This window comes from Eublepharis macularius, chromosome 3 (assembly GCF_028583425.1).
Source record: "Eublepharis macularius isolate TG4126 chromosome 3, MPM_Emac_v1.0, whole genome shotgun sequence".
NCBI lineage: Eukaryota > Metazoa > Chordata > Lepidosauria > Squamata > Eublepharidae > Eublepharis > Eublepharis macularius.
In genome coordinates this window covers 70,394,059-70,406,975 of record NC_072792.1, presented here as the reverse complement: position 1 = coordinate 70,406,975, position 12,917 = coordinate 70,394,059, and the positions used below count along the sequence as shown (strand labels likewise).

Sequence of the window (12,917 nt, the reverse complement as noted above, 5' to 3'; positions counted from 1 at the left end):
GTGAACAATTTACACTGTATAATAGTTAAACATGTTTGCATGTAATACATAATTTCTCAAACTGTGTCATGCTGATGGGAGGGCATGAATTAATTTTGCAACCTGAGTTATCTAGTTGCAAGTGAAAGTGAATGGCTCCTAAGTGTCAAACATAGAGAGACAGTACAGTGTAGTGGCTAGAGTGATGGACTAGGAACTAGGTGACCGAGGTCAATTTCTCTGGTCTACCATAGAAGCTTGCTGGGTGACCTTGGGCCAGTCACAAACTCTGCCTTAACCCTACCTCACACGGTTCGTTGTGTGGAAAAAATGGAGAAGAGGAGAATGATATAAGCTGCTTTGGGTCCTCATTGGGGCTAAAGGTAGGGTATAAAATGAAGTAAAATAATAAAATAAAAATATACGGTACATTTTTTAACAAATTGGGTTTGGGTTCCCCCAATCCAATTGGCTTTTACCTCAGACACACAGCAGCTGCATCACTTTAAAAGCCTGCTAGAAACTATTTGACTCAGGAGAGTGGTGTACAGGATCCCCAGGAGCGGCCAGTCACCTTTGGTGGTGTCAGAAAGCCCAAGTTCCCAGACAACTGATGAATGAAGCTACACTGCCAGGGTAATGAGTTGCCACCCGCCTCTTTTAGCCCACAGCTTAAGGCCAAGAGGCAGATGGGTTGCCAGGTCCCCTGAGGTCCAAACTGGTGGGCAAGGGGTTGTGGGTGGCAGGTGTGGGGGAAATTACCTTGTGCACATGTTTTGTGCATGCACGCTCCAGAGGACTTCCTTGTCATGCTGGGAATGATGTGGGACCGATCTGATGAAAGCCTCTAAACTAGTGTCGGGGCCAATTTTTATCAAATCAGACCCACACGGGGGCCTTCACTTCCTTGTCATGCCAGGAATGCCATCATTCCTGGCACACACTTCCAGAGTGTGCAGGAGGACGCTCCAAAGCTCCCACACCCATTCCCCCTACCTCCCCCCGACCAGCCAGGCAGGCAGTAGTGAAGGGCAGAGGCTGGGAGCAGAGGATCCCCCACCCTCACTGGTAGAATGGGATCCCCACCTCAAGCCTTCTGAGTGCTAACCGGCAAAACTTTGATTCAAAGAAACATAATTTGGTAGATTGCAGCAAACCGGCCAAGGTGCTGGATTTGGATTGAAGCCACAACTCTTAATAACTCCACACCAATATAAGAGTAAGTAACTGATTAGAGAAAATTGCAAAGGCAAACAAAGAAAACATAGACATGTGATGGAGAAGCAACGAAAACAACAGACTATTTAAGGTAGGTTACATACACTAAAAATCCCTAAACTTGTTCCAGATGTTACCTTCAGCAAGTTTCAGAATCCAAATGGGAGCTTTAGTTCTTTGGTCCAGAAATCCAAAAGACAAAAGCACAAAGGTTGTTAGCACAGGAGTCTACCAGTTGCATAGCATTCAGGAGCAGGAGCAAAAGGGTCCTCTGGGAAGGTGTGCTTCCAAAGCGCAGGAACAGGAGCAGGTAGGAATAGACTGAGAGACAATTATTTTCAAGACCAGTTGCTTGCAGCCAGCCTAAATTCTTAGCCAATCAAAAGGGCCAAAAACTGTGTAATGACAAGCCCAGCCATAGCCTGTCCTCACAGGTAAGGGAGGAGAGAAAGAACTCATCACCCCACCCCCCATACTGCCACATGTTAACAAGCCAGGAGGCCAGTACCAGCCTCCATCAAGTTTGTCCTTGAAAGCTGTTTCAGGTTCGTACTTGTGCCTCAAGGCTGAAACAGCCCCAGTCTCCCAAAAGGAAAAGTCTCAAAAGCCAGAACCCAAATGTTTAAGCTAATCAATCAATCAATCAATCAATCAATCAATCAATCAATGTCTTTACAAGTAGCATGGGGGAGGAGGGGACTCCTGCCTCCTCTCTGTGCCTTGTCCCTGAGCCAAAAAGGCTCTGGCAGGGAGTCATTTACATAACTTTGGAACGGTATTCTTGGACTACTCCACCTGCATTTTCAAAGTTATGCAAATAACTCCTCACTATTTAGACCCAGGAAATAGTTGAGGGAAGGGTGGGCAGGAGCCCTATCCCCCCTGCAGCTTTCCAAAATCAGATTGTTTCCTGTAGTGAGGTGAAAGTGAGTTGGGTAGAAGGAACCAAAACAAAACTCATTAAAAATGTATTGTGTAGTTTGGCCTTAAGAGAAAGAGAAAGAGCATTATACTTCCTCTACCCTTTCATTAGCTTTGCAAGGTAGACAGACACACATGGAATGAGCTCCCCCATACTGCGGCCTGTCTGTGGCATGACCACATATGCATCTAAACCCCTGAATAGGATTCTACTTTTTCTCCAGTTGCCCAGTGCCAATGTTCTCTGATAGGAATGCTGCAGATTTTTCAGTGAACCTGTTAAGCAGTCCAACCTGTTAAACAGTCAAAGCTGTTCGATGCTCGTGATTGGACTGTGAGCTGAGCTGATCACAGAATCACAGAGTTGGAAGGGGCCATACAGACCTTCTAGTCCAACCCCCTGCCCAATGCAGGATTAGCCTAAAGCATCCCTGAAAAATATTCATCCAGCCTCTTCTTGAAAACTGCCAGTGAAGGGGAGCTCACCACCTCCCTAGGCAGCTGATTCCACTTTTGACCTACTCTGACCGTGAAAAAGTTTTTCCTAATATCCAGCCGGTACCTTTCTGCATGTAATTTAAGTCCTTGGCTTCGAGTTCTATCCTCTGCTGCCAACTGAAACAGCTCCTTGCCCTCCTCCAAATGACAGCCTTTCAGATATTTAAAGAGAACAATCATGTCCCCCCTCAATCTCCTCTTCTCCAAACTAAACATTCCCAAGGCCCTCGGCCTTTCCTCGTAGGACTCAGTCTCCAGAACCCTGATCATTCTTGTCACTCTCTTCTGCACCCTCTCAATTTTGTCCACATCCTTTTTGAAGTGAGGCCTCCAGAACTGCACACAGTAGTCCAGGTGCGGCCTGACCAAGGCAGTATAGAGAGGGACTATGACTAGACATGGGCATGAACCGCATTATGAACTTCAAAAACCCACGAAATTGGCGATCGCGATCTGGCAGTTCATGATTGTCCACGGCAAACGAACCAGCATTTGGAATAAGCCTGGTTTGGTGTGTTTGGCTGCAGTTCGGGAAGCCAGACAGTCAGGCGCCATCAATCAATTCCCCTGGAAACGGAGCCGGGGGAATGCCTGAACTCTGTCTGCACTCCTTCTGTCACTCTGAAAACCCGAACCGAAGCCCAGCTTACCTCGATCGGCAGGTCTTCCTACCAACCATGGAGCTGCAAAGTGGTTACAAGCTGGGAGAAGACACTTGGGGGAGGGAGGGGGGAGGGGTGCTCTGTAGCTACAGGCACTCCGATCTCATCCCTGCAAACCTTGATAGGCAGCTCTGACGGCCGAACACAGACCTCCTGCATTGCTCTATGGGACCTCAGCTTATAAAAAGCACTGTGTTCCTAGGCTGGCTTTCACTTTCAGTGAGCAGTGGAATGTGAGAGCTGTTGCTTGCTACTTGCTAGCCTTTGGGGAGAGACAGAGAGAATATAATTGAGCTTGGATTTTTGTGGGAGTTTCCTGGGGGCCTCGGATTGGAGAGGGTATAACTCCAAGATCCCTATTGCAATCTTGACCAAACTTGGGTGCTGGCTGGAGGAGAGCCCGCTACACACTCCCTGTGAATATGGGCTCTCTAAGTGCAACAGGGGCCGTTCTGAGCACCACAAACTGGTTCAGCAACGGGAAATGTCCGTTGCGGTTCGCGACTTTGGGATTGTCATTAGCACTGAACCACGAACTGCGGATTCATTAAATTTTTTTTGTTCGTGCTCATGTCTAACTATGACATCCTGCGATTTTGATGCAATAGCCCTTTTGATACAACCCAAGACTGAGTTTGCCTTTTTTGCCACTGCATCACATTTACTGCTCATATTTAGTTTACAGTCCACTCTTACCCGATCTTATGTGATCTCTTTCGCGTACACTACTACCCAGAAGTGTATCCCCCATCCTGTATTTGTGCTTCACATTGTGGCCCAGATGTAATACTGTGCACTTATCTATGTTGAATTGCATGCTGTTCACAACCGCCCACTTCTCCAGAGTATTCAGGTCTTGTTGAATTTTAACTCTATCTTCTTGGGTGTTTGCCACTTCTCCCAATTTGGTATCATCAACAAATTTAATGAGTAGCCCGTTTACCCCTTGAAGCTCTTCTTTCCCTATGTTCCACTAACAGCAGATCCGCTCATCTGAACAGGGCCTTCTGTAGGTGCCACCTTGCACATGAACAAAATCAACTGCTGCCCATACACATGCATTCTCTGTTTTGGTTCCCTCCTTATAGAACGGCCTACCTGAAGATGTCAGGAAAGCTACCACTCTTGAAGCTTTCCCCAAACTATGCAAAACTGAATTATTCAAGAGGGCTTTGTACTCAAATAGGGCTGTACTGTTTTATTTATTTGTGTATTTACATTATTTATTGTATGCCTTTCGCTCTGAGACTCCAAGTGAGTCAGTACAGTCAATTTCAAAGACATTTCAAAAAACATGTAACAAGGTATATACATGCACATGTAAGGAAGTGATCTCAAAGAGATGCCTCAGTAAAGGGATAGGGATTATAGACTTTCCTACTATGTACGTTCTGCTGCTGTAAATACTATCCTACCGGGTAGTTTCTGTGTTTTTTAATACGTTAGTCTTAGAATTGCTTATGTTTCAGCATTTCTTCAACTCTGTCTTGGATTTCTGCTGGTTTTAAATATTTGCAAATTTGATGTTAGCTTATCACATGACATTATTTTTGCCCCTTGCCCTGCCTCCAAAGTACCTGGGGTACCAGGCAATGGCCTGGCAACCCTCCTCCTGGTAGATAAAGCCTGCCAAAAAGGCCCACGGATAGGGAAACTTGGACCTCTCTGCACCACCGTTCTGATTTTGATCTGAGAGCCCTCTAGGCTGTTCACTTTTAATAGCAGAGAGCCATTCATGGGCCCCTAATCAGTAGCACTCTCAGATGTGCCTGGGCTCTTGTTTCTTATGCTGTGTTAAACTTATAATTGTGAATCAATGTTTCTGTTTGCAGTTCAGCAAGCTTTTTTGTTGTTTGCAGTCTAGAATTCAGCATTAATTTTTATTACATCCAAGTTATATCAACTCTATTTGATGGTGTGATCAATTTTTCTGTTTGCAGAAAAACCCAAACCCTGAAATTTAAATTGATGTCATTATTATTATTTGCATTAGGTATCAACTTTATTGTTTTTAGCTTAAATCAATACTTTTTCTGTGCAGTCTGGTATTCTCTTTCTATTTTATTATTTGCAGTGTGCATATGTTTTCTTCTTAGTACTTTTAACTAACTTTTTAATTTACAATTTGGGTTCAATTTATATGTAGTTCAAATCACTTTTCCAGGCAGACTTTGTCTGCAGAGAGATTTAATGGCTTAAATTCAAAGAGTACCATTCTGCATGTGTGAGTTTTCCTTCTGTTCAGGATCCAACCCAGTATTTCCACAAACCTGCCATCTATATGGTTGGACTTTTGGTCCATCTAGCCCAGTACTGCCTATTCTTATTAGCACCTCTCAAGGCTCTCAGATATTGATCTGTATAACTGTAATTGTAAAAGAGCAAACAAGGGATTGGCTACATATAAAGCATGTGATTTTAACACTGCTCTATGGTCTTCTCGAAATAAGGGGGATGGCCTGCAACACCAAGGCCAAGCATGAAGAATACAGGTATTCATTTTGTTACTTCTCATATGCAAGCTGAACAGTAGCATTTGAGCTAATTCCCCTATGTATTTGCATTCCATTTTATTTGGAATGATTGTATTTGGAATCTATACTATATGAACAGAGACCAGCCGGATTAGACCAATGGTCTATCTAGCCCAGTTTCCAGTTGTGAGTTGGAGCAAGTAAGATTCTTTTTGGGAGGTGTACAAGTAGGACATGAAAGCTGTATGTATGCCAAATCACAGATGCAACATTTTATCATGTGAGGTGGACATGCGAGAAGGAAATATTGGATAGAAATACATGAAGAAATGCAAAATATATTGAAGTTTAAATTTGTGATGAACCCCAAAAATATGTTATTAAATATTTTACCAAGTAATATTACAAAAATACATAGTGAACTATTTAAATATATGGTGATGACCATGGCAAGAGTAGTCTTTACAGCAAAATGGAAGGCAGAACGATATCCAGATTTGATGGAATGGAAGAATAAGTTATATTAGCTATGTGTTAACGGCAAAATTAACATCATACATACATAATAGGCCAATCTCAGAATTCGAAGAAAAATGGAAAGTATTTTTTGATTATGTAGTCAAAAACTAAGAATTATTAAGAACAATTATTATTAAATATGAAGATAGACAGAAAGATATTTAAATAGAAGTAAAAAATTAAGAATATATATAAGCAAGTTTTATATAGACATATGATTTAATTGATGACAATATGATTTAAATGACAGTAGTTTATTCACTATATTTTTCTCTTATAGGATTTAGATGTTGGGTTTAGGTTCATATATGACCTAGATGATTATAGATGATTGAAGTAATGGATGATTGTAGAGCTATGATGTAGAAGATGATTATATGTTATAGTTTATGTCTTATGTGTTTTATGTTTGAGTTTATTATTTGAAATAACTTTAAAAGCTATAGGTGTCCCTTGTTATTTCAGACACATACTGCCACTGAACAGTGGATGACTCCACATGTTATTGCTATGAGAGAAGAAACAATCACTCGCCTATGCAATTTGTAATGCATATAAATTTTTTAAAAAAATTAATCCGCCCAAACATTTTTTACTTTCCTCATATGAAAGGGGCTTCAGTCCCTTGGGATACCAACTAAATTACTGCCAATTCTAATACATTTCAGTGTAAGGCTATTGAAAATGAAATCAGAAGTAAATTAGTGCCTTTATGTAAATCTCAGGCATAGTAGCATTTGGAATACTGCAAAATTCAGGTTGTCTTATCTCAACATGGATATCCCAGGGTTGTAAGAGGTGTGTAAAAAGGCACTGAATATAATAATGGGGTTGGAGGACTTCGCCCCTTATATTGCATTATGAGCAATCTCGAACGGCATTTGTATAAATGCCTTTTCTTAGAGCATTGCTGTACAATCAAGAGATTTGAGGGAAGATTGGATGGCTAAAATGCATCTTTAGCCTTCCACACACAACTTTTACACACAACTTACCTGACATGGAACAGAAGTCCTTGGGTCAGATTTAGGGAATGGCTGTGACTTCCTGGTAGAGCGTTGGCTTTGCGTGCAGAAGATCCTGGTTTCAATCCCTGACCTCTCCAGTTAAAGGGATCAGGTAGGGAGCGGTGTGAGAGACTTCTGCCTGCGATCCTGGAGAACCAGTGCCAGAGTAGACAATGCCAGAGGTTTGATCAGTATAAGGTAACTTTATGTGTTCATTAAAGAATCAGTTAGAACATTGCCCTTATTTTGAATAACAGAGAATATCTTCAGATATAACAAAGAATCATCATCAATCTGATATGCATGCATTTTTGTTTTTATGTTCTTTTCACTTGTTAGTATGTTGTTTGCACGAGATTGATGAAATGCAGTTCTGTGCAGCAGAAAAGCATCATGTAGCTTTTCTGTTTGGCTGGTCGTTTATATTTATGTTTGGCTGACTGTTTAAAATTGTTGTGGGTGTTTTATTACCCATTTCTGGAGCATCTGTGGCAAACTGATAAACAGAAATAAATTCTGATGACAGAATAGTAGAACATCCAGCTAGTAGGGATCCCATTCTTCTGGGGGGGGAGGGGTGATGTTATTCCTCGTGTGACAAGGAAGTGAGGGGTCGTGCAAGAGGCTAATTTGATAAAAATTAAACTAATAAAAATTCGTCCCAAACACTAGTCCACCTGGCATGCCCCCCCCCGTCACCCAGTTTCAAGCCCAGAGGCCCAGGCAACCCTGCTAGCTAGGCCAGACTGTCGTGGTATTGACTCCTCTTCCAGCAGCTCCTTGCTCTGTGGAATGAGAACTTACTTTCCTTTATTTTTTATTTTTATTTTACTTATCTGTGTTATTTATAGTCAGCCTTTCTCACTGAGACTCAAAGTGTATTACACAGTGTAAGTCAGTACAGTCAATTTCAGAGACATTTCAATAAACAAGGTAATAGGATGTATAAATACAACTTTGCAAAGATTCAGACCAGTACAGAGTAGAAGAAATGCTGAAACAAAACATAAGCAATGCTAAGGCTGATATATTAAACAACACAGAAATTATCTAGTAGGGACATACTTACAGCAACAAATAGTACAAGTACAATAGTACAATAGTACAACAAATAGTAAAGTCTATAGTCCCTATCCCTTCCACTAATGCACCTCTTTGAGGCCACTTCCTTACAGTTCAGCCCTCCTATCTGAGTAAAAAAGCCCTCTTGAATAATTCAGTTTTGCACAGTTTGTGGAAAACCAGGAGAGTTGCAGCTTTTCTGACCTTTTCAGGTAGGTTGTTCCACCACAGAGAATGCATGGGTATGGGTGACTGTTGACTTTGCCCATGTGCAAGATGGCACCTGCAGAAGGCGCCATTCAAATGAGTGAAGCTGCTTTAATGGGACATAGAGAGGCAGTCCCACTGGTATGATGGACCAAGGATGTGAAGAGCTTCGTATGTGATAGCCAATACCTTGAATTGAGCCCGGTAACTGATATGTAGCCAATGGAGTGACTGCAGAATGAGAGTAATACATTTACAGCTATTAACGCCTGCAATTGAATTTTAAGACTTATTGTAGGAGGTATCAAAGTTTTGTAGAAGGGTTTGAATCCCACACAGTTACAGACAGTTTGGGCTGTATAGTCAGTGGTCGCAATCCAGTGTGGAGGCATGCTTCATACATGTTCTAATCAATTGGTATTAAGTACACCAGAAGCACAAAGGTTCTACTAAGAAGAAATTAATGCATGTTACAGAAATATAGATTATATCTGCTGCAACTGAAGGAAGAAATGATGAAAAGATTGGAAAGGTATATAACTGGAATTTCATAGAATCATGCAGTAAAAATGATTATACTTAATATTTCACTTTGTGTGTTGTTGTTTTTAAAAAACAACAAAAGTGACAGAACTTAACTTCTTAACAATAGGTGGTTTGCATTTTTATCACTGTAGCACCCAAATTGTGAAGTTCTGTTTTGTATCCAGAGCATTGCTGTCTGGCTCCTTCTGTCCTTGTAAAATACATTTTGTGGTGTTGGCTGATACAATGTTTGTTGTGCTGTAGCACATTTAGTAACAAATCAGAGGCTTAGATTGTTATTTTAAAACACAAACTTCTTTTGCAACTGTTTACATTTAACTTTTTTTTTTCCAGGAACTGAATTTTCAGAAAATAATGTATGTAATTTAGCAACCATGTGTAAAGATTCAAGTTAGTATCTTTTCCTTACTTATTTTCATTTTAGTTTGTTAGAAAATGTTTGAAGATGAAAATATTTCTCGGACAACTGTCATATTAGAAGATTGTATAGCTGGGCAATATTTAATTTAAATTAATGTCCACTAATAAAATGTTGATTATACTTAAACTTTGCAACTTTTCATGTGACATTAAGAAAGTTTATTACAGTTAATAACTTCTCATGCCACATGTAATTTTAAAGTTGAGTATTAATGATTAGTTGTAATACTCCACTTAAAATACAAACTGTGGTAAATGGAAAAGAAACAAAATGTTGCACTAAATTTTAAAAATTCTATGGTTGTTTTATTCATTTGGTTACTGATACTGTAGGTAGGTACTCTCACGTACCTTGTATGAATGATTATTTGGTGTCTTCAAATACTAGTATGTTCATATTCTTTATTAACTGTTCCCACTTATTCTAATTTAGTTCTCGTTTTATATACTGCGAGCATAAGCCTGTTCTATTCTCTTTTCTTATAAGTTAACTTTTCCTGACATTAGTCTTGCCTTGTGGTGCCTTTTAAAATATGTAGTACAGGTATGGTTGCCAACTCTAGGTTGAAAAATTCTGGAAGATTTGAGGGTGGTTTGTGGGAGGGGCCTCAGTGGGGTGTAATGCCACAAAGTCCACCGTCCAAAGCATCCACTTTCTCCAGGCAATCTGGTCTTTGTAGTCTGAAGATGAGTTGTATTCCGGAGATCTCTAGGCTTCACGTAGATGATGCAAGTACAGATGATTTAAAATGCTATTTATCGTATTATCTTCATTAGTAAGTCATGCCTTGTTGCCCTTTATAAATTAGTGTCTCCTGGATTAGAAAAAAGATGAGGGCTGTATCAAATATTTTTATTGAGCCACAAAAGTTGTTTATATACAAAGAACAGAGGATCAAATGATCAACACACAAGAAAGCTAATAGTGCTATCCTAAGCAGAGTTATATCCTTCTAAGCCCATTTGTCAATTAGTGTAGAAGAGCGTCGCTGTTTAGAACAGCACTGTTGACACCATAAACAGAGTAAACAGATACTTTTCCTACACCAGGCCATTTTTTAATTTCTGTGATTGCATTTCCTTTTCAGCCTTCTACATGGGCACTGTGAAATTTCAGAGCAATGAAAACAGCACCGATGATTCATATAAACTAAAACTAGTAAGACCCTTTATTGTGGTAAATTATTTTGTTGTCAAGTTTGGGTTACATAATCAAACCTTGTCAGAGGTTAGGGGTTGGAAAAATTGTAAATGAATGGTTAAAGGGTGCCATCTTATTGATGAACCTTGTCATGGAAAGTATGTTGAAAAAAGGAACAAAGAAGAATTGCCCTTTAGGTAATTGGAAGGAACAAAGGCTGACATTAACTGGGCAGACAATCAATAGGCAGTGAGTGGAAGGGGAAATTGCTGCTTTCATTTCCTCCTCCTCCTCACACTGCTGCTATCTGCTTTGCCATCATAACTACACCATGTTTTCACTCATAGTATTTGCTTTACTTTTTATGCCAGCAGATCATGTTTTTCACTATAAAAATATTAGATATTTATAATATCCAGTATGTACTCCTTAATGGCATGTTGGTTTTGTGAGCGTGTGTATTTTAATGGGATGTTTCTTTTTCTAGAGTTTTACTGGAGACAACACCAGTGAGGTTACAAAGCTCCAGTTTCCATTTATTCAAACACCCCTGCAGGACCCAAAGTAAGCATTATTGTCATTTACTATTTTGCATAATTTTAAAATCAGCTAGAATAGTATGATTAAAGGCTGCGTAATTCACCACACATTCCATGTTTCCTTTCTAATCATATACATGTATGGTTTCCGCTGTGGATTTTCCTTTGTTAATAAAAATTAGAGATATAATGTTAAGATTGGATTGAATTCCAACTGCGTTTCTTGCAAGTAGAAGGCATTTCTGCTAGTGGAAGAAAAAGGGCAGTTTTAGCTAATGCCCTCTCCCACTTGCCCCCATGATTCCATGAGATCCAGCAGGCTTCAGCAAGAGTGGGGTGGTCAGAAAGATTGTTGTTACAAGTGCTGCTCTGCTTGTGCTAAATCTGTATGGAATAATATTGGGAGTGGGAATTAAAAACATTTGCTTGTTTTATAAAAGATTAATTTATAATTTTGTCAGAAGGCCGTCAAGAATTGTAAGTAGTGTCAGAATTTTAAGCAAGTATGCACTGCAGATTCACTTCTTAGTGATTACTGATTATGTACATTTCATATTATCTGCAGCTATTCGACTTAAAACATTACTGCATGGATTGTTTTCAATGTGCAGCATATTACAGCTGCACTGACACAGAACTTGCAGTCCTGTAGCCAATGCAGCAGGTTATACCTGGAAAGTATTGCACTGTTTAAATGGCAGGTTTCTCTCCTCTCCTGCTCTGTAGTTATTGCTGTATAATCACATGAGAGCAGTCTGTTGATCACGGCAATGGGCTTAAAAATACCACGGAACATGGTGAAGGCCACTTTCATCCTGATGCAAGCAACTGAGTATCTTTATATTTGGCTCACTGCTGCATTGGATCAGGAAACAACTTGTAAATGAAAATCAAATACAGAATTTCTGATTACATGTGTATTGAAATGTCTTTGAAATTGATTGTACTGACTAGGATTGCCAGGGGCCCCAGAGGCCAAAGTGGGGGTGCAGGAGCCTGGGGAGCAGGAGCCAGCGAGGTACTTAACTTCCTGGTGCATGCCAAGAGTGCCTGCATTCCCACACTCCCCATCGCACCAGAAAAGAAGGAACCTCTTGGCATGCTGAAGCCGACCTCAGTAGAAACCACCACCACCACCTGGTTTGAATGCGATTTCTGCTGAGCTCAGCTTCAGAGCACTTTGAGGCTCAGAGCATGCTGAAGCCAAGTTCAGTGGAAATTGTCTCCCAATGGGGGATTTCTACTGAGCTTAGTTTCAGATCGCCCAGTAGCTCTTTTTATTTGTGGTGTGGCGAGGGAGTGCATGAGCTTCTCCCCCTCCCCCACCTCTCCCCCTGCTGGCCAGGTGAGGGGGTGGCAGGTGGGAGTGGGGATTCCCCTGCCTCGTGCAGGGGGGTGGCAAGCCTAGTATTGACCCACACTGTGTAATCCACCTTGAGTCTCAGTGAGAAAGGCAGGCTATAAATAATGTAAATGCATAAATAAAAATACATTATGCTGTTTTGTTTAAGAATTTCAGATCTCAACAGTACACTTCAGAGATTAAGTGAGGTAAACTATTCCATTTAATTATGGATTCTCAGATATAAACCTAATTTTGGATTATGGAATATACATTTTAATTATGAAATATTTGTATTTCATTTTTATTCTCTTTTAGTTATCTTTCATGGAGTGTGGTGCAGAAAACCAAAGGTTTGTTCTTTTCAAAAATAATTGTACTT

The 12,917-nt window shown here is 40.4% G+C and overlaps 1 protein-coding gene across 1 annotated transcript in view; it reads left to right on the top strand.

Annotated features, from left to right (window-relative positions):
- The window catches only part of ADGRG2 (adhesion G protein-coupled receptor G2), a 79,436-nt gene that overhangs the window by 35,716 nt on the left and 30,803 nt on the right, over positions 1-12,917 (top strand). Inside the window, exons 7-11 of the mRNA XM_054974265.1 lie at positions 9,427-9,483; positions 10,602-10,672; positions 11,142-11,218; positions 12,705-12,744; positions 12,854-12,888. Coding sequence (XP_054830240.1) covers positions 9,427-9,483; positions 10,602-10,672; positions 11,142-11,218; positions 12,705-12,744; positions 12,854-12,888 — 280 coding nt within the window. The remainder of the gene's footprint in view (positions 1-9,426; positions 9,484-10,601; positions 10,673-11,141; positions 11,219-12,704; positions 12,745-12,853; positions 12,889-12,917) is intronic.